This window comes from Leopardus geoffroyi, chromosome X, assembly GCF_018350155.1.
Source record: "Leopardus geoffroyi isolate Oge1 chromosome X, O.geoffroyi_Oge1_pat1.0, whole genome shotgun sequence".
Lineage (NCBI taxonomy): Eukaryota > Metazoa > Chordata > Mammalia > Carnivora > Felidae > Leopardus > Leopardus geoffroyi.
The window spans coordinates 87,763,859-87,782,782 of record NC_059343.1 but is presented as its reverse complement, the minus strand read 5'-3'; the positions used below and the strand labels follow the sequence as shown (position 1 = coordinate 87,782,782).

At 35.1% G+C, this 18,924-nt stretch overlaps 1 protein-coding gene across 1 annotated transcript in view; it reads right to left on the bottom strand.

The window, feature by feature from the left end:
• RADX (RPA1 related single stranded DNA binding protein, X-linked) overlaps positions 1-18,924 on the bottom strand; it is an 87,787-nt gene that overhangs the window by 5,682 nt on the left and 63,181 nt on the right. The window contains exons 12-13 of the mRNA XM_045471405.1: positions 10,065-10,355; positions 6,299-6,460 (exon numbers count right to left, since the gene is read on the bottom strand). Coding sequence (XP_045327361.1) covers positions 6,299-6,460; positions 10,065-10,355 — 453 coding nt within the window. The remainder of the gene's footprint in view (positions 1-6,298; positions 6,461-10,064; positions 10,356-18,924) is intronic.

The window sequence follows — 18,924 nt, the reverse complement described above, 5'->3', positions numbered from 1 at the left end:
GAAAATGGTTTGGTGGTTCCTCAAAAAGTTAAATACAGAATTACCATATGACTCAGCAATTCCAATCCTAAATATGTTCCTAAAAGAACTCAAAGCAGGGATTCAGATACTTATACACCAATATCCATAGCATAATTATTCACAATAATTATTCATAATAGCCGAGAGGTAGAAACAACCCAAATGTCCATCAATAGATGAATGGATAAACAAAATGTGGTATATAGACACAATGAAATATTCTTCAGCTATAAAAAGGAATGAAATTCTGATATTACACACATGGATATTACATTCTGTATATTACAACATGGATGACCAAGTGACATAGGTCAGACTCGCAAAGACTATATGATTCCACTTATATGAGGCACCTAGAATAGGCAAATTCATAGAGACAGAAAGTAAAATAGAGGTTACCAAGGGCTGGGGAGAGGGGGGCAATGAAGAGTTACTATTTAATGGTACCAGAATTTCTGTTTGGGATGATAAAAAACTTCTAAAAACGGATAATGATGGTGACTGCACAACACTGTCAGTGTACTTAATGTCACTGAATTGTACAATTAAAAAATGGTTAAAGTGGTAAATTTTATGTAAATTTTGCCATAATAAAGATTATATGAGTACAAAAATGAAATTATAAAAGTACCAAAACCCACAGTGAATTAAAAAAATAATCTTGGACTAAGTAATGCCTTTCTGAGTATGACATAAAACCAGCAGTCACAAAAATAAAAGATTGATATATTTGAGTATATAAAAATAAAATTACTTAAAATACCAAAAGAAGCCTCCCACTGAACAAATTTAGTCAAAATGTGTAAAATTATTTGCAACACACAATAAAGGGTTAACTCTAATATACAAAGAAAACCTACAAATTAATAAGAAAAAGAACACTCACAGAAAAATGGAAAAATAAAACTAGCATACAAAATTCATAGAAAGAAGAAATATAACTGACAAACATTATGAAGATATTCAAGCTCAGAAATAAGCAAATGAAAACAATGATAATAATAACTTTTTGCCATCAGTCTGCCAAAGACTAACAAGAACAATAATACCTAGCATTTCTAAGGGTGTGAGTAAAGTGGCACTCTTGCCTTTGGTAAAAGTGTAAATTGGCATAAACTTTTTGGATGACAATATCTACAAAAATTTTAATGCCTACATCTTTTGAGTCAGTGATTTCTCTTCCAAGAATTCATCTTACAGATATGTATGTAAGTACACAAAGATTATATATACATACACACAGAAAGATAGATACTCACTGCAGTACTCTTTGCTAAGAGCCAAAATATTTGGAAACAATCTCAATGTTCATCACTAGGGGATTAAGTAAATTTTGGTACATCCACGCAGTGATGTATTTATAGGTATTAAAATGAATGAAGTATCTCTCTATATACTAAATATGAAAGATATCCAAGATATATTGTCAAGAGGAAAAAGGTGCTTATGGAACTATATGTTTACTATAATTCCATTTATGTGTATTTCCTTAAGACTGTGTGTGTGGGTGATCAAGTGAGATTTATTCCTGGGATGCAAGGGTGGTTCAACATTTGCAAATCAATCAACGTGATGCATCACATCAATAAGAGAAAGGGCAAGAACCATATGACCATTTCAACAGACACAGAAAAAGCATTTGACGAAGCACAACATCCATTCATGATTTAAAAAAAACTCTCAACAAAGTAGGTTTAGAAGGAACCTCAACATAAATGCCATATATGAAAAACCCACAGCTAACATAATCCTTAATGAGGAAAAAACTGAGAGCTTTTCCCCTAAGGTCAGAAACAAGAGAAGGATGTCCACCTTCACCACTTCTATTCAACATAGTACTAGAAGTTCTACCCACAGTAATCAGGCAACAAAAAGAAATGAAAGGCAACCAAATTGGTAAGGAGGAAGTAAAACATTCGGTATTTGCAGATGACATGATACTATACGTAGAAAACCTACTAGAACTGATAAATGAATCGCAGGATACAAAATCAGTGTGCAGAAATCTGTTGCATTTCTATACAGTAATAATGAAAGCAGCAGAAAAAGAAATTAAGAAGACAATCTCATTACAATTACACCCAAAATAATAACGATACCTAGGAATAAACCTAACCAAAGAGGTGAAAGACCTGTACTCTGAAAACTATAGAACACTGATAAAAGAAATTGAAGCCAACACAAAGAAATGGAAAGACATTCCATGCTCATGGATTAGAAGAATACTGTTAAAATGTTTATACTACCCAAAGTAATCTACACATTTAATGCAATCTCTACCAAAACACCAATAGAATTTTTCACAAAACTAGATGAAAGAATCCTAAAATTTATATGGAACTGCAAAAGATCCAGAACAACCAAAGCAATTTTGGAAAAGGAAAGCAAAGCTGGAGGCATCACAATTCCAGACTTCAAGTTATATCGCAAAGATGTAGTATTCAACACAGTATGGTACTGGCACAAAAATAGACACACGGATCAACAGAACAGAACAGAAAACCCAGAAATGAACCCACAACTATATGGTCAATTAATCTTTGACAAAACAGGAAAGAATATCCAATGAGATACTGACAATGTCTTAAACAAATGGTGCTGGGAAAACTGGACAGCTACATGCAAAAGAATGAGCTTGGACCACTTTCTTATACCATACACACAAATAAACTCAATATAGATTAAAGGCCTAAATGGGAGACCTGAAATCATAAAAATCCTAGAAGAGAGCTCAGGTAGTAATGTCCTGACATGGGTCATAGCAACATATTTCTAGATATGTCTCTTGTGGCAAGGGAAATGAAAGCAAAAATAAACTACTGGAACTACATTAAAATAGAAAGTTTACATACAACAAAGGAAACAACAAAACCAAAAAAGCAATCTACTGAATGGGGAAAAGACATTTGCAAATGACATATCCAATAAAGGGTTAGTATCCAAAATATATAAAGAACGTATAAAACTCGACAGCCAAAACTCAAATAATCCAATAAAAAATGTACAGAGGACATGAATTGACGTTTCTCCAAAGAATACCTATAGATGGCCAACAGACACATGAAAAGATGCTCACCATCACTCATCATCAGGGAAATGCAAATCAAAAGTACAATGAGATATCACCTTACATCTGTCAGAATGGCTAAAATCAACAACACAAGAAACAACAGGTGTTGGTAAGAATGTGGAGAAAAAGAATCCTTTTGTACTGTTGGTGGGAATGCAAACTGGTGCAGCCACTCTGGAAAACAGTATGGAGGTTCCCCAAAAAGTTACAAATAGATCTACCCTACGATCCAGTAATTGCACTACTGGGTATTTACACAAGAAATTGAAAAACATTAATTCAAAGGGATATATGCACTCCTATGTTTACTGCAGCATTATTTACACTAGCCAAATTATGGAAGCAGCCCAAGTGTCCATGGATAGATGAATGGATAAAGATGTGGTATATATGTACAATGGAATATTACTGAGTTGTAAAAAAAGAATGAAATCTTGCCATGTGCAACGACATGGATGGAGCTAGAGAGTAAAATGCTAAGTGAAATAAATCAGTCAGAGAAAGACAAATATCATACGATTCCACTCATATGTGGAATTTAAGAACCAAAGCAAAGGAGCAAAGGAAAAAAAGAGACAAGCCAAGAAACAGACTCTTTTAACTACAAAGAACAAAATGATGGTTACCAGAGGGGAAGTGGTTGGGGGGATGGGTGAAATAGGTGATGGGAGATTAACGAGTGAACTTGTCATGAGGAGCACCAGGTGATGTATGGGATAGTTGAATCACTATATTGTACACATGAAACTCATAGAACACTCTGCTAGCTATACTGACTTTAAAAAAAGTGTGGGGTGGGAGAAATATATACTGTTATATGCAAAAATAATATTTTAAAGAATTCAAAGAATACTGATTATCTCTAGAGAGGAGATGAGTGAGTTGGCAGCAGGGGATGGGCCTGCCTAGGCAGGGAGGGGAACTTTCACTTTTACCCTATAACTTTGTGTGCTGTTTGAATTTTTGAATTGTGATCATATATAGCTTGTATAGTAAAAAAGAAAACAGGCTATAGAAATGTTTAAAAGGTGATACAAATGTTATACTATTAGCATTTCATTATTCTGTACTTATTTTTATCTTTCAGTTTGGAGTTATGGAAAGAACGAAAATATTTTGAATCTGACATATCTAAGCTGAAATGATAGCTGTTACCCATGCTGGTGAATCTCTCTGTTTTTCATTCTAGCCATCTATAAATAGGGGATAATAATGTTTACCTTTCAAGACTCTTAGTAGGATTATTTGTAACTTATGTAAAATGCCCAGGCACAATGTTTGGCACAGAGCTAAATGGATACTATTATTATTAATAATTAATTGTCATGAAAAACATGACATATTCTACTTGAAACAAATCAGATTGCTTTTTTTTAAATATCAAAATTCTATTTTTTTATTTTTTATTTATTTTTTGAGAGAGAGAGCAGGAGAGGGGCAGAGAGAAAGTGGGAGAGACAGAATTCCAAGCAAGCTCTGTGCTGTTGGCACAGACCCGACACAGGGCTTGAACTCACAAACTGTGAGATCACGACCTAGCCGATATCAAGAGTTGGACACTTAACCAACTGAGCCACCCAGGTGCCCCATTTTTTTATTTTTCATTTTTTTTTTTAGTTAGATTGCTTTTGATTTTCTTGCCCTTCATGTCTCAAGTATTAACTGCTTTGGGAGAAGGGTACCAGGTTTTTTCATTTGACCATGTTAGTAACTTCTGGAGAAAAACTGGCACTAGCAACTAGTAAGTAGCTGAGAATTTTGCCTTGATATTTCATGCCAATAATAACATACATATAGCAGAAGAAATTTAATGGAAGTAGATGTTGTATGAAGTAAGAAAATGAGTATATAAATATTTAAACCATGTATTAGGGCACTAATTAAGAAATCTGGAATTTCTGGAAATCTAAAGAGCTGCATTGTAGGAAGTAATACTGCAAGTCAACTAATAAACTATTTCTAAAAATGAACTGAAAAAAAAATAAGACTCTTGTCAAATCAGATATTCAAGCTCAGTTTGCAGTAACCATTATTGCCAAGAGTTACTTCATCAAAAGGCATAGCTCATAAGACTTGTTGAAAAACAATATACACTCAAGAGTTTCATCAGCTTACAAAGACCCACCGCAAAATCCCCAGATAATAATGGCTGTCTTAGAAGCTCTTTTAAATGTAATATCCTTATAAGCTCAGTGAAAACTGCTAGCAACTTTACTACATGCTTAGGAAGTACAAATGACAACAGGAAGTAGATAATTATACTGGACACATAATTTCACAGGAATAGAGAAGTAATTTAAAGTTCACTTTGTTATATAGCAGCCTAAACAATTGGTTGGTTGAAGGGTTTCACTATTGGGATTACATAAGCTCCTAGCAGTCCTCAAGGAATCTATTGCATAGCACATGAATAACTAAACATTTATAAGAAAAAACAACCACACTATATTATGCTATGGAGGTATTAAAATTTCAGGCAATTGTAAGGTGAAAGGACAAATCATCTCACCTGAGTTAAAATAAGAGCTGAATTTGTACTGCTCCATGTGCATACCACTTAAATCTAATGAACACTTACATTTAGAAATCTAGTATAAGAGAAAATTCTTAATGGTGGTCTGTGAGTTCGAGCCCTACATCAGGCTCTGTGCTGATAGTTTGGTGCCTGGATCCTGCTTCAGATTCTGTGTGTCTCTCTCTGCCCCTCCTCTGCTCATGTTCTGACTCTCTCTCTCTCAAAAATGAATAAACATTAAAAAAAAATTAAAAAAAATATGGGGAATCTGGGTGGCTCAGTCACCCAGTTGACAGTCACCCAGTTCAACAGTCACCCAGTTGAACGGTTAAGCATTCAACTTTGGCTCAGGTCATGATCTTGTGTTCATGAGTTCTAGCCCCGCGTTGGGCTCTGTGCTGACAGCTCAGAGCCTGAAGCCTGCTTTGGATTCTGTGTGTCCCTCTCTCTTTCTGCCCCTACCCTGCTCGTGCTCTTGCTCTCTCTCTCTCAAAAATAAAAAAACATTAAAAAAATTTAAAAAAATAAAAAAATACTCTCATATATAAGTCTTGGGGTACCTTTGCCAAATAACCCTTTAAATGATATTAAATGTTAAGGCTGTAACGGTTACATGGTAACATCTTAAGATTGGAACTGTTTACAATATTAATTTTGTTTTTGGGGTGAAAGGAATACTGAGATGCTCTTACCTGCAAGTGCTCTTGGCAGTCTGTCATTGCCAGGTGTTTCCTGCGGATACACACAGCTGTAGTTCATGCAGGTTAGTAATGTGTCGATTTGAGATGTACGGAGATCTTCTGGAGAATACATGGGCAGGAATGCAACATCGATTGCTATCTCATGGTTCAGTCCTGTTATAGAAAAACCACAGTTTGTTAAAAGTGGGTTAATACATGAAGCTAATGAGGCCAGGTTTGCTGGTTTGATCCTGACATGTGCCAAACAGCTTCACACCTATAAAAGCATGATTTCAAATCTAGGAACTAAACCCTTTGCTGTGCAAAACTTTACAAATACATGCTACTGGTTGAAAGAGAAGACACTTCAGTGCAGTTTATCACCACTGCTGAAAATAACTATCCAAAATGTTTTACCTACTGATAGAAGGTTACAATTTTAATATCCAGAGGATGGCCTGGTCACATAAATGAAGACATGTAGAACACTTTCTTGGTTATTATGTGAGGGGCCATTACAGGATAGAACAATTCACAGATAACTACTGGTTCCCTTATTGCCATTTGGACTTAGGGATGTATGACTCAAACAAAGCCAGGATGGTAGTGACAGGGTCCCATGTGTCCTCAATTATACATTACAAACTTAAATTACTCACAGAGGTCTAGAACAGGGGTCAGCAAATTATAACCTGGGGGGTCAAATCTTGCTTGCACCAGGCTTTGTACAACCCATGAGCTCAGAATGTTTTGTTTTTAATCTTAAATGGTTGAAAAAAATCAACAGAATATTTTGTGATACGTGAAAATGATATGCAATTCAAATTTCAGTGTCTATAAATATTTATCCCCAAAGAGCATGCACATTCATTTATATATTGTCTATGGCTGCTTTCACACTAAAACAGCAGAACTAAGTAGTTCAGACAGATGCTGTATGACCTGCAAAGCCTCAAACATTTACTACTTGGCCCTTTACAGGACAAATTTATTCCCTTGTACAGAACACACTTAAGGTTATCTTTTGGTTTTAGGATCTTATCTTTTAACAAATAGTACAGTATTAAGAGATGTAATCCTCTCTTCTGAGTCCATTGCTCATGCCATGCTTAAAATGGACAGGCTATTTGGTCTCATAACACAACTTTGGTTTCATACTTTTACAAAAGGTATAATCAATTCACCACCTTCACATCTGATATTCACCAGTTATTTTAACCAAAATCGGGGAATATGTATACTTCCAGTGCTATTAGGAGAGTAGTATTTCTCAATCTTAATTCCACTGTTGCATACTTCACAAGCTGGACACACTGTTGTCATTGGCTCTAGTGTAGCTGTGAGTCTCCCTTAGGTAGGTAAGGGAGACTGGATGGGCTGCTTCTCTGGAGTATGCCAGAATTTTAAGGAGTGTGGTAAGGTCTCCCCTCAGATGATTTTGATAGGTTACCCCCTCCTACCAAGATTCCATAAGAATCAGTGAATCACGATCATTTATATTAGTTCTCTAGATTTCATTTCTGTATTACGTTAAACCATTAGAGAGCTAAATTCTTGGATTATGTAATAATTAAGGCAAAAATATACTCCTTTACAGAAATGTCTAAGATTTGACTATTATACTGATTATATATTATAAGGTTGATGTAAGACTCAATTATCTGAAGAGCAATTCCACATTTTAAAAAGGAAAACTATAGTTGCAAATATCCATCCATTTGTTATTCTGTGCTATTTACACAAGAACTTCATATGGTAAATTCAGACTTGAGTTTTGATAGAGGAAAAAAATAACAGGCTTCCTATATATGAGTGTTTGTTTTCTCTGAAATAGAAGATACGTTTAGAGACTCAGGAGACATGATTTCTAATCATGGCCTGGGTTCTATCTAGCCAGGGGGTAGGACTAAATGATATCCAAACTTCTTTTAACTTTAAAATTAAATACCTCATCAGGAATCCCCTTTATTTCTTCTTTCCAGAAAGCTCACAAAAAATTACTGCCAAATGCTAATTTAGTTGTTTGCAAGTACCTAATAAAACATACTTTTTCTGTTTCCTTTTAAACATTGTTTTGTTTTATCCATCTGTGGCTTATTTTTCCTTGTATTTTATCCCTGTAAACCACCTTAAGTCCTTGAAAACAGGTAGGATATAAAACAGCATGAAAATGGGTAGGATATAAAACAGCATAATTCTAATATAGATTAGAGATGATTGGGAAGAATGACAAATTTGCCCTCTTCACATTTGATTCTTGCTTTTAAGTGATACAAAGAGACCAAGTAATGCAGTCTAGTAAAAAAAAAAATTCGAAACTTAGGTCTGACATGTCTAACAGAGTCAGTGGAAATTCATTACTTTTCATAGATTATTCACACATGCACAATCACATGTATGCACATACTTATGTGTGAGGAGGCAGAGAAGAGAGAGTGGGAGAGAGTAAAAAGGAGGAAGAATCTTGATAAAGGTCAAGGTAATGCATTCCAGTGCTGTAGATACAAAAATCTTTGAAATGAATTTTCTTTCAGCCATTAATTTACTAATGACTTTTCCTCATTCTTTTATTTTAAGGTAACATGACCTTCCCTTAAGATACAAATACAAATAAATTTTTTTTGTTGTTAACTATGAGAATAGCTTATTTTGGCTAAGATTTTATTTAGGAATTTTTTTTGTGTGTACATTTTTCATTCATTGGAAACAAATGTAAAATTAAATGTAACTTTAAGAATGTGTTGACTTTTTAAAAAGTTTTTATATGGGGCGCCTGGGTGGCGCAGTCGGTTAAGCGTCCGACTTCAGCCAGGTCACGATCTCGCGGTCCGTGAGTTCGAGCCCCGCGTCGGGCTCTGGGCTGATGGCTCAGAGCCTGGAGCCTGTTTCCGATTCTGTGTCTCCCTCTCTCTCTGCCCCTCCCCCGTTCATGCTCTGTCTCTTTCTGTCCCAAAAATAAATAAACGTTGAAAAAAAAATTTAAAAAGTTTTTATATAAATTCAAGTTAGTGAACGTACAGTAATACCAGTTTCAGGGGTATAACATAGCGATTTGACACTTCTGTACAACACTCAGTGCTCATCAAAACAAATGTCCTCCTTAATCCCTGTTACCTATTTAATCCATTCCCCTCACCCACCTTCTCTGTGGTAACCATCAGTTTGTTCTCTTTAAAAAAAAAAGTGTTGCCTTTTAAATTTCTGTAAGTTTTATAGCTACTTCTCAGTTTTGAACTGCCTGAGAAAAATCAGTTTATTTTCCCTTACAGACCAGGGAAGTTTTTTAAGTAGGTTCTTTCTGTTACAACCTGAGTTAGTTGAGAATTTTATTTTCTTCAGGGGCTAAACAGATCTCTGTTCATAGAAGCCTCTCTAGATTAGTATGATTGGTACCTTTTTTCTTTAACTTACATTTTACCTTTCAATAGTTCAGATACACCAAGAAAGAGGCAGAAAACATGAGCAAGAAAGTGGTGGCTAAAGAAGAACAAAATCAGTTTTAGAAGTAGTCAGGTTGTCAGGGGTGAGGAAAGTTCCCTTGGTTCCCATTCTCTTCTGCCCAAATACTTTCCTAGGACTTGCCAATGTTTAAAAGCCCACAGAGCTTAATGTATTCCAGAGTCAGTGCTCCATTCCTTTGGTTTGAGCCAAGCAGGAGCGTTCCTTGGACATTATTTCTTTTGGAGGGGGGAACATAATTTCTTAAAGCAAAATAGTATCATCTATATTGAAAATATATTAAATTAATAATTTTCAAAGAAAATAACACTTGACTTACCTAGGATGGTTACTTCGAAATGTCCAAGGCTTCGGGCGCTTTTAAAGTCCTCAAGTTTTGGAGGCCTTCCCTCTGGTGGTATGTATTTTGCAGGCTGAGAATTAAACTGCTCAGTGAGAAACTTTCTCTGCTCGAAAATAAATTTCCGTGGAATACTTTCAGGATGAACACAGCTATAATGCAAGTGATCTATTAAGCCAAACTTTTTCTCTCTCCACAGAGGACTTTCCCATCTATCACTTATAGTTTTTCTCGCTTTCCCTTGGACACCAGCGCTTGTGCTTTCTCGACCTGTTAAAGACACAATGAGACAGACACAATGGACCTTATTTATAAATCAAACAAATTAAGTCGTTCAGTACAAAAAAGCACAGATTAAGGAGGAATAGTTTAGTCAACTTTAACAATCAAACCACTTATAAAATATAAATTGAATGTCCAAGAGATAATTGTTATTACAGTGAAAACTAAATTCATATTCAAAATAAACTTTTACTGCAAAATATTAAACACTGATATTATTTTCTCTGTTGCTTGGATTATGAAGATTTGTAATTACTTTCCTTATACTTTTTCTGTATTTTCTAAACTCTCTTAAATAAACAAATATTTCTTTTATATTTAGTGACAAATTCAAGTTAAGTCAAATTCAAAACTGTTAGATATGGGACCACCACTCACTATTGGTGGAATTTAAACTTAAAATAAAATTTTGTTAATCTTTGCTAAAAGCAGCTTGAACAAATACAAAATACAGTCTTTTTCATGGATATAACTCTGCTTCATGAAGACAATTTATTATATATGATACTCCTTTTAGATATAAATAACATGGAAATCAAAGAGGGAACTAAACTCAGATGACAGACCCCTTCAATTTTTTTTTTAATGAAATTTATTGTCAAATTGGTTTCCACACAACACCCAATGCTCATCCCAATGGGTGCCCTCCTCAATGCCCATCACCCACAAGACCCCTTAAATTCTTGTTTGTTTTCTATCATCAAGTCAGTTTATCACTTATGTACAATTTATCTAACACATTTAATTTTTAAGGCAGAATATAATTTCTCCCCTACACATTATGACATCCATTGATTCAGCAAATAATTACTGAGCACTTATTATATATATTCCAGATACTGTGCTGAGGACTTTGGTAAAATAAAATTTTAATTGAATAATACACCCTGGGACCTGAAGACATATGGCAGAATCAGAAAAAAAAAAAAGGTCTGGAACAAGACTGTCTTGTTATCAGTTCTGGTAGCTCAGACAAGCTGATAGCAACTCGGTTTCAGAGTTTACCAAGGTTGCTGAATTGCTTCCTTGCAGGTGGCCTATGCCTTGGTGTTCATTATTATTCTAGCATAAAAAACCTTGCTGAGGCCGAAGGGGGTTCTAACAGAAAGATTTCAATGTGGTAAATATATCATTTCTGCTTTTGAAACATACCCTATTCCCAGACTACCTTCTTAAGCTTTTTAAACCTAGCCAGAGACTTACCAAAAATTTATTATGAGGTAAAATACTAGACTGCGTTGTAAGAGAAGATGAAATTGAATATGTACTTACTCACCAAGAATTCAAAATACTGCAATATTACAAAAGAGTTTTTTATTTCAAAATTCAGATGATGAACACACTTAACTTCCTATAATAATGCTTGATAACAAAAGGATAAAAAATTTAACTGCACATGAAAAAAAGAGGAATCAATCAAAGCCAACAGGAAAATTCAGTTAATAGGACTAAACTGAGAACTGTATAATGACTTAATATTTTTATTTTCTAAAATAAATCTCCTTTCCCTAAACTTATACGAATACATAATTAGAATAGCAGTAAGTAGCTATTACAATATTCAAGATATAGCGAGCATTCCTGACTTATTTGTTCTAAAATACAGCATGCAAAGAACAAATTATAGGCTATTCCAAATTTTAAAAATTAAATAATTACATCTGCTTTACAGAAAAAAAATCCTATGACTGACCCTGACAGAAATAAGTCAGAATATTTTCTATGCTTGTTTTGAGTGTTGATATCAAGGACTGGTAAGATACAAATTTTTATTTGAAAAATTCCTCTGAAAAATCCCACTTTGTTTTTATCGTAACTTGGGATTGTAACTACCTACTCCAATTATATGTTCACAATTATTACAAATGGGTATGAATTCAATACAAGAGAAATTGGCAGTCACTGGTTGTGAAAAGCAAGATTTCAAAGGCAATAATTAGGAGATATAGTTCAGGTTTTTCTAAAGATATGATGGAAAATTATGAACTGGAATTCTTTTTAGTTTGAATACTACTAAAATTACCATATGAAACACATGTTTTTAAGCCTAATGCACAACAAAGATACAGGTTAATTACCTAGCTAAATTGTGTGTGTGTGTATGATTATATGTTGTAACTTATTTTAATGATTCATTTTACCCCAATTTCTGGTGAGAACAGAATCATGTTTTAATGGGGAGAAATTTCAGGAAAAGACCACATTTTGGTTGTGAGGCAAACAAACAAACAAACAAACAAAAATAAGAAAACAACCACATTACAAATGTACGGATATAGGCATGGTGATTTTGTTTCCTCACAAAATCTACTCTGAGCATTTCTCATTCTATAAATAAAAGTGATGGGCAGGGGGCAGGGGTGTATGGAAGCATTTGGGAGGGAGAGGAGCTATTTTCTTTGCCTCTTCCCCCCTTGCATCTACTAACTCCACCTTGGTGCAAGATCTACATGGCTAGAAAAGAACAGGGTATTTTTCACTCACTAGCAAGTATAAAATAGACTTTTTTATTTATTTATTTTTTTTTTTTTAATTTTTTTTTTTCAACGTTTATTTATTTTTTGGGACAGAGAGAGACACAGCATGAATGGGGGAAGGGCAGAGAGAGAGGGAGACACAGAATTGGAAACAGGCTCCAGGCTCTGAGCCATCAGCCCAGAGCCCGACGCGGGGCTTGAACTCACGGACCGCGAGATCGTGACCTGGCTGAAGTCGGACGCTTAACCGACTGCGCCACCCAGGCGCCCCTAAAATAGACTTTTTTAAAAAGTGTGTAAGAGCTACCTGTAATATTTTGTGATCTCAGTAATACTGTTATTGTCATACTCAACAGTGAAAAACTGAAAAGCATTTTCTATAAGATCAGGAACAAGACCAGGATGCCCTCTCTTACCACTTTTATTCAATAGAATATTGTAAGTCCTAACCATAGCAATAAGGCAAGAAAAAAAAGGCATCCAAATTGGAAGAGAAGTAAAACTGTCACTATGGGCAGATGACGTGATATATATATTCCCAAAGTTTCTACTTAAAAAAAACCTGTTAGAGCTAAAAAACAAATTCAGTAAAGATGCAGGATACAAAATCAATATACAGAGATGTGTAGTATTTCTTCTATACACTAACAACTATCATATTCTTCTATACACTAACAACTATCATAAAGAGAAATTAAGAAAGTAATCACATTCACAATTGCACCAAAAAGAATGAAATACCTAAAAATAAATTTAATGAAGGTGGTAAAAGACCTGTACACTGAAAACTATAAGACAGTGATGAAAAAAATGAAGATGATACAAACAAATGGAAAAATATTATGAGTTCAGACTGGAAGAATTAATATTGTTAAAATGTCCATGCTACCCAAAGCAATCTACAGATTCCATGCAATCCCCATCAAAATTTTAACGGCATTTTCCATAGAACTAGAACAAGTAATTCCAAGGTTTGTATGGATCCACTAAAGATCCTGAATAGCCAGGACAGTCTTTATTTTTTTTCAATATATGAAATTTATTGCCAAATTGGTTTCCATACAACACCCAGTGCTCATCCCAAAAGGTGCCCTCCTCAATATCCATCCCCCACCCTCCCCTCCCTCCCACCCCCCATCAACCCTCAGTTTGTTCTCAGTTTTTAAGAGTCTCTTATGCTTTGGCTTTCTCCCACTCTAACCTCTTTTTTTTTCCTTCCCCTCCCCCATGGGTTTCTGTTAAGTTTTTCAGGATCCACATAAGAGTGAAAACATATGGTATCTGTCTTTCTCTGTATGGCTTATTTCAGGAGTACTGATGCATAGGGGCACTTGTACCCCAATGTTTATAGCAGCACTCTCAACAATAGCCAAATTATGGAAAGAGCCTAAATGTCCATCAACTGATGAATGGATAAAGAAATTGTGGTTTATATATACAATGGAGTACTACATGGCAATGAGAAACAATGAAATATGGCCCTTTGTAGCAACGTGGATGGAACTGGAGAGTGTTATGCTAAGTGAAATAAGCCAGGACAGTCTTTAGAAAAAGAGTAACAAATCTGGAGGTATCATACTCCCAGATTTCAAACTATACTACAAAGCTATATAGTAATCAAAACAGTATTTGGCACAAAAATAGACACACAGATCAACTGAACGGAACTGAGAGCCCAGAAAGAAACCCACACAGACAATTGTATACAGACAATTAATTTATGGTAAAGGAGTCAAGAACACACAAAGGATAAAGGACAGCTATTTCAAAAAATGGTGCTGAGAAAACTGGACAGCCACATGCAAAAGGATGAAACTAGATCAGTAACTTAAACCATACACAAAAATTAACTCAAAATGCATTAAAGATTTGAATGTAGACCTGAAACCATAAAATTCCTAGAGGAAAACATAGGCAGTAAGCTCTTAAGGCACTAAGACACTGGTCTTAGTGAGGTGTTTCTGGATCTGACTCCAAAGGCAAGGAGAACAAAAGCAAAAATAAACAAATGGGACATCATACTAAAAAATGTTTGCATGGTAAAAGAAGCCATCATTAAAACAAAAAGGCAACCTACTCAATGGGAGGAGATATTTGCCTATATCTGATAAGGGATTAATATCCAAAATATAGAAAGAACTCATACCACTCAACAATTTAAAAAATCTGATTAAAGAAAGGTTAGAGGATCTGAATAGACATTTTTCCAAAGAAGACATACAGATGGCCAACAAGCATATGAAAAGAAGTTCACCACTGCTAATTATTAGGGAAATGCATATAAAAACCAGAACAAAATATCACCTCACACCTGTTAGAATGGCTATTATCAAAAAGACAAGAAATAACTATTGGAGAGGAAGTGGAGAGAAGGGGAACCCTCATGCACTGTTGTTGGGAACTTAAATTGTTGCAGCTGCTAGGAAAACAGCGTGGAAGTTTTTTTTTTTTTAATTAAGAATAGATTTGCCATATAGATCTAGCTGTTCCACTTCTGAGTATTTATCCAAATAATACAAAACACTAATGTGAAAAGATACACACGTTTTTATCTTCACTGTCACATTATTTATAATAGCTCCAATAAACATCTTAGATCATGTCTCCTTGTGCACCCAACACATAGGTCAGAGGGTATAATATATTTTTAATAAATTAGGTATTGTCAAATTACTCTGAAAGGTAGTTGTACCACTTTTTATCTAAGAAAGGGGAACACGACTCTTTCTCTCTTTGAAATACACATATCTGCTTATATTATAAAACAAACAATGGAAAAATACATCGTATAATCAATTAAAAAGTTACCTACAGTGGGCGAGAAGGAATAGGATGCAGGGAACAAAAATAAAAACTAAACTTCTTTAACTATATGTTCTTTTGTGTATTTGACTATTGAACCATGAAAATAATTTACAAAATTAAATGTTTATTTAAAGAAAGCAATCCTTAAGCATCAAAATAAATGAACCTAAAATATATCTATCCAGTTGGTAGTATAACCACACAGAAATAAATATCACCAGTGATTTTAAAGTATAATAATTCATACATCCTTTGTGGGCATATTCAAAAGATAAAATCACTGCAAAACAAACAAACAAACCTTAACTGTTTATAGTAATATTGTTCATAGAAAGGTTAAGGTGATTATTCTGAAACTGTTCTTATATGTGGTGAGTGAAAGCAAACAAATTACTATGTAATATTCTGATTATATCATCTCCAGGGTCTTCAGAGCCAGGATTTTTGCAGTGGGAAAAAAACCTCTCTTCTGTCTTTATCTCCTATGTCAAAACTCTGTAGTTGTGAATTTTAATTGAAAATATAAAAACAAAATCATGACTTATTTTGTCTTAACTGTGCAACCAACCAGTGAGTTGAGTACATTTTCTAGTTCTGTCTACTGTAAAGGTCTAGAAATAATAATGAGACCAGTATCAGTCAACACGCATAATGCCTAATGTGTAGTCTTCAAATACCAGAGCTCTGTGGAGAAATAGCTGATTCCATGTCTGGGGCAGAAAATGTTCACAGTTGGCATGGATATACTTTGTCAAATCAGATAGAAAAAAGCTATTGCAAACTATTAGAGTCATATCAAAAGGACTTATAAATAAATTTGAAGAGTTTCCTACTAGCCAAAGATGAGACAGTGTGGCTAATAATAAGGATGGCAACTGCAAAAGAAAAAACACATCGAGTTTGTTTGTTTGTTTGTTTATATGAAATTTATTGTCAAATTGGTTTCCATACAACACACAGTGCTCATCCCAACAGGTGCCCTCCTCAATACCCATCACCCACCCTCCCCTCCCTCCCACCCCCCATCAACCCTCAGATTGTTCTCAGTTTTTAAGAGTCTCTTATGGCTGTTGGTGGGAATACAAACTGGTGCAGCCGCTCTGGAAAACAGTGTGGAGGTTCCTCAAAAAATTAAAAATAGATCTACCCTATGACCCAGCAATAGCACTGCTAGGAATTTACCCAAGGGATACAGGAGTGCTGATGCATAGGGGAAATTGTACCCCAATGTTTACAGCAGCACTTTCAACAATAGTCAAATTATGGAAAGAGCCTAAATGTCCATCAACATCACATATATTTAAATCCATGTTCATATTATTTAAAACACCAAAGGCAAAATCTAATTGGTGATCTTTGGAAAATTCTAGGGATCCAACTCATTATTTTGAAAATTGATAAAGAGAAAGAATCAAGCATGTGTCCTGTCTTTTCTCAATGAACTTTACATCTTAGTAACCAAATAATAAATTAAAAGAAGTTCCTCCTTAAAAGCTGTATCAGCTACTAAATGAAGAAGGAATGACAGAATTAGGGTATGACTGTTTTGCAGCCCCTTACAAATTAATGGTCCTAAGCATGTTATCAACAGCCACTAACAATATCAAGAAACAAGAACACTTTATGAGTTGAGGAAAAGAGCACAATAGGCAACTCAAAGCTTCCATTCCCTACCCCGAAACATTTAAAAATAAGCAGAAACTGTCAGAAATGACTTTGTCAGAAATCTACAAAAACAATCAAATGTTTACAGCAACAAAGTGAATACTGAATCAAGAAAGAGGTCACTCAAAAATATTAGGAAAGCTTTGTGGCATTGTTTTCTTGCCTTTTACCCACTCGCTCCCCAGCAGGGTAGCATTCTTTAAGAAGACAACCTGCATTCCTAGCATGGGACCCTGGTCCAAGGTTCTGGAGGGAGCAGAGATGTTATTCACAAATTATTGTGTAGATCTTTTCTAACTTGTCTGAGGCTTTCTGAAGGACTGATACAAGACTCCTGTCTCTGTTTCACCTAATCTGGAACTCACCCAGGATGGAAAAGCAGTGGGCATTACTGGAAAACATTAGAAGTTAGACAAACAACTCCCAGATACCTGGAGCAGAAGATTACACTGAGACATAAACTGCCTAAAGCCAGAGAGGAAAAGCCAGGGACAAAGTTTTATTGGGAAACTGATGCATTCCAAATCATTCCTGTATCTTGGGAAATTTAGAAAGCCAAGTGCACATTCAGGATGAGATGCATACACAGAAAAGACCTAAGACCGTAAGATTTTCACCTTGGGCTGATTCCTAGGCTTGGTGTAAGTCTAGCTAAGTATTGAAGGTGAGCCTGAAAATAGAGCCAATCTGCAAAGGCTGGAAGGGGTAGTATCTCAGTTTTTAGTTCCTGTTATTCAAAGAAATCCATGTCAAAATATAGCTTAATACATGCTAAGTAAAAGAAATTTCAGGGACCACACATAAGAAATAGCCTCAAAAATTTTTGGGAAAAGTCACTAGACCATATTAATGTACAATTTACATTCCCACCACAAGCACACAAAATTTCCTTTACTACAACATAGAAAGTATCTTCTATGAACACAACGGAATGAAACTAGAAGTTAATAATTGAAGGAAAACTGGAGAATTCACAAATAAGTGGAAATTAAACAATACCCTCGTGTGTGTGTGCATGCGTGCAAGCGTGGTTTGTGTGCACAGTCCACATTGCCCACCATTATGGCTCTAACCTCTGACTTGAAAATGGGCAGTAATTGCATAGTAAACCTGCATCAAATGTGGATTTCTTTAAAAAACACACTATTAAAGTAACTAATAGGTCAAAGAAGAAATCACAAGGGAAATTATAAAATACCTTGAGGGGCGCCTGGGTGGCTCAGTCGACTAAGTGTCCGACTTCAGCTCAGGTCACGATCTCGCAGTTCGTGGGTTCGAGCCCCGCGTCAGGCTCTGTGCTGACAGCTCAGAGCCTGGAGCCTGTTTCAGATTCTGTGTCTCCCTTTCTCTCTGACCCACCCCGTTCATGCTCTATCTCTCTCTGTCTCAAAAATAAATAAACATTAAAAAATTAAAAAAAAAATACCTTGAATGAAAACAAAAATACAACATAAATCTTATAAAATGCAGTGAAAATAGCCAGCAGAGGGAAATTAATAGCTGAAATGGTAATATTAAAAAAGAAGAACTCAATACAATTACCTAACATTATACTTTGAGGAACGAGAAAACTAGAAAGCTAAACTCAAAGAAGGAAATAATTATGTTTA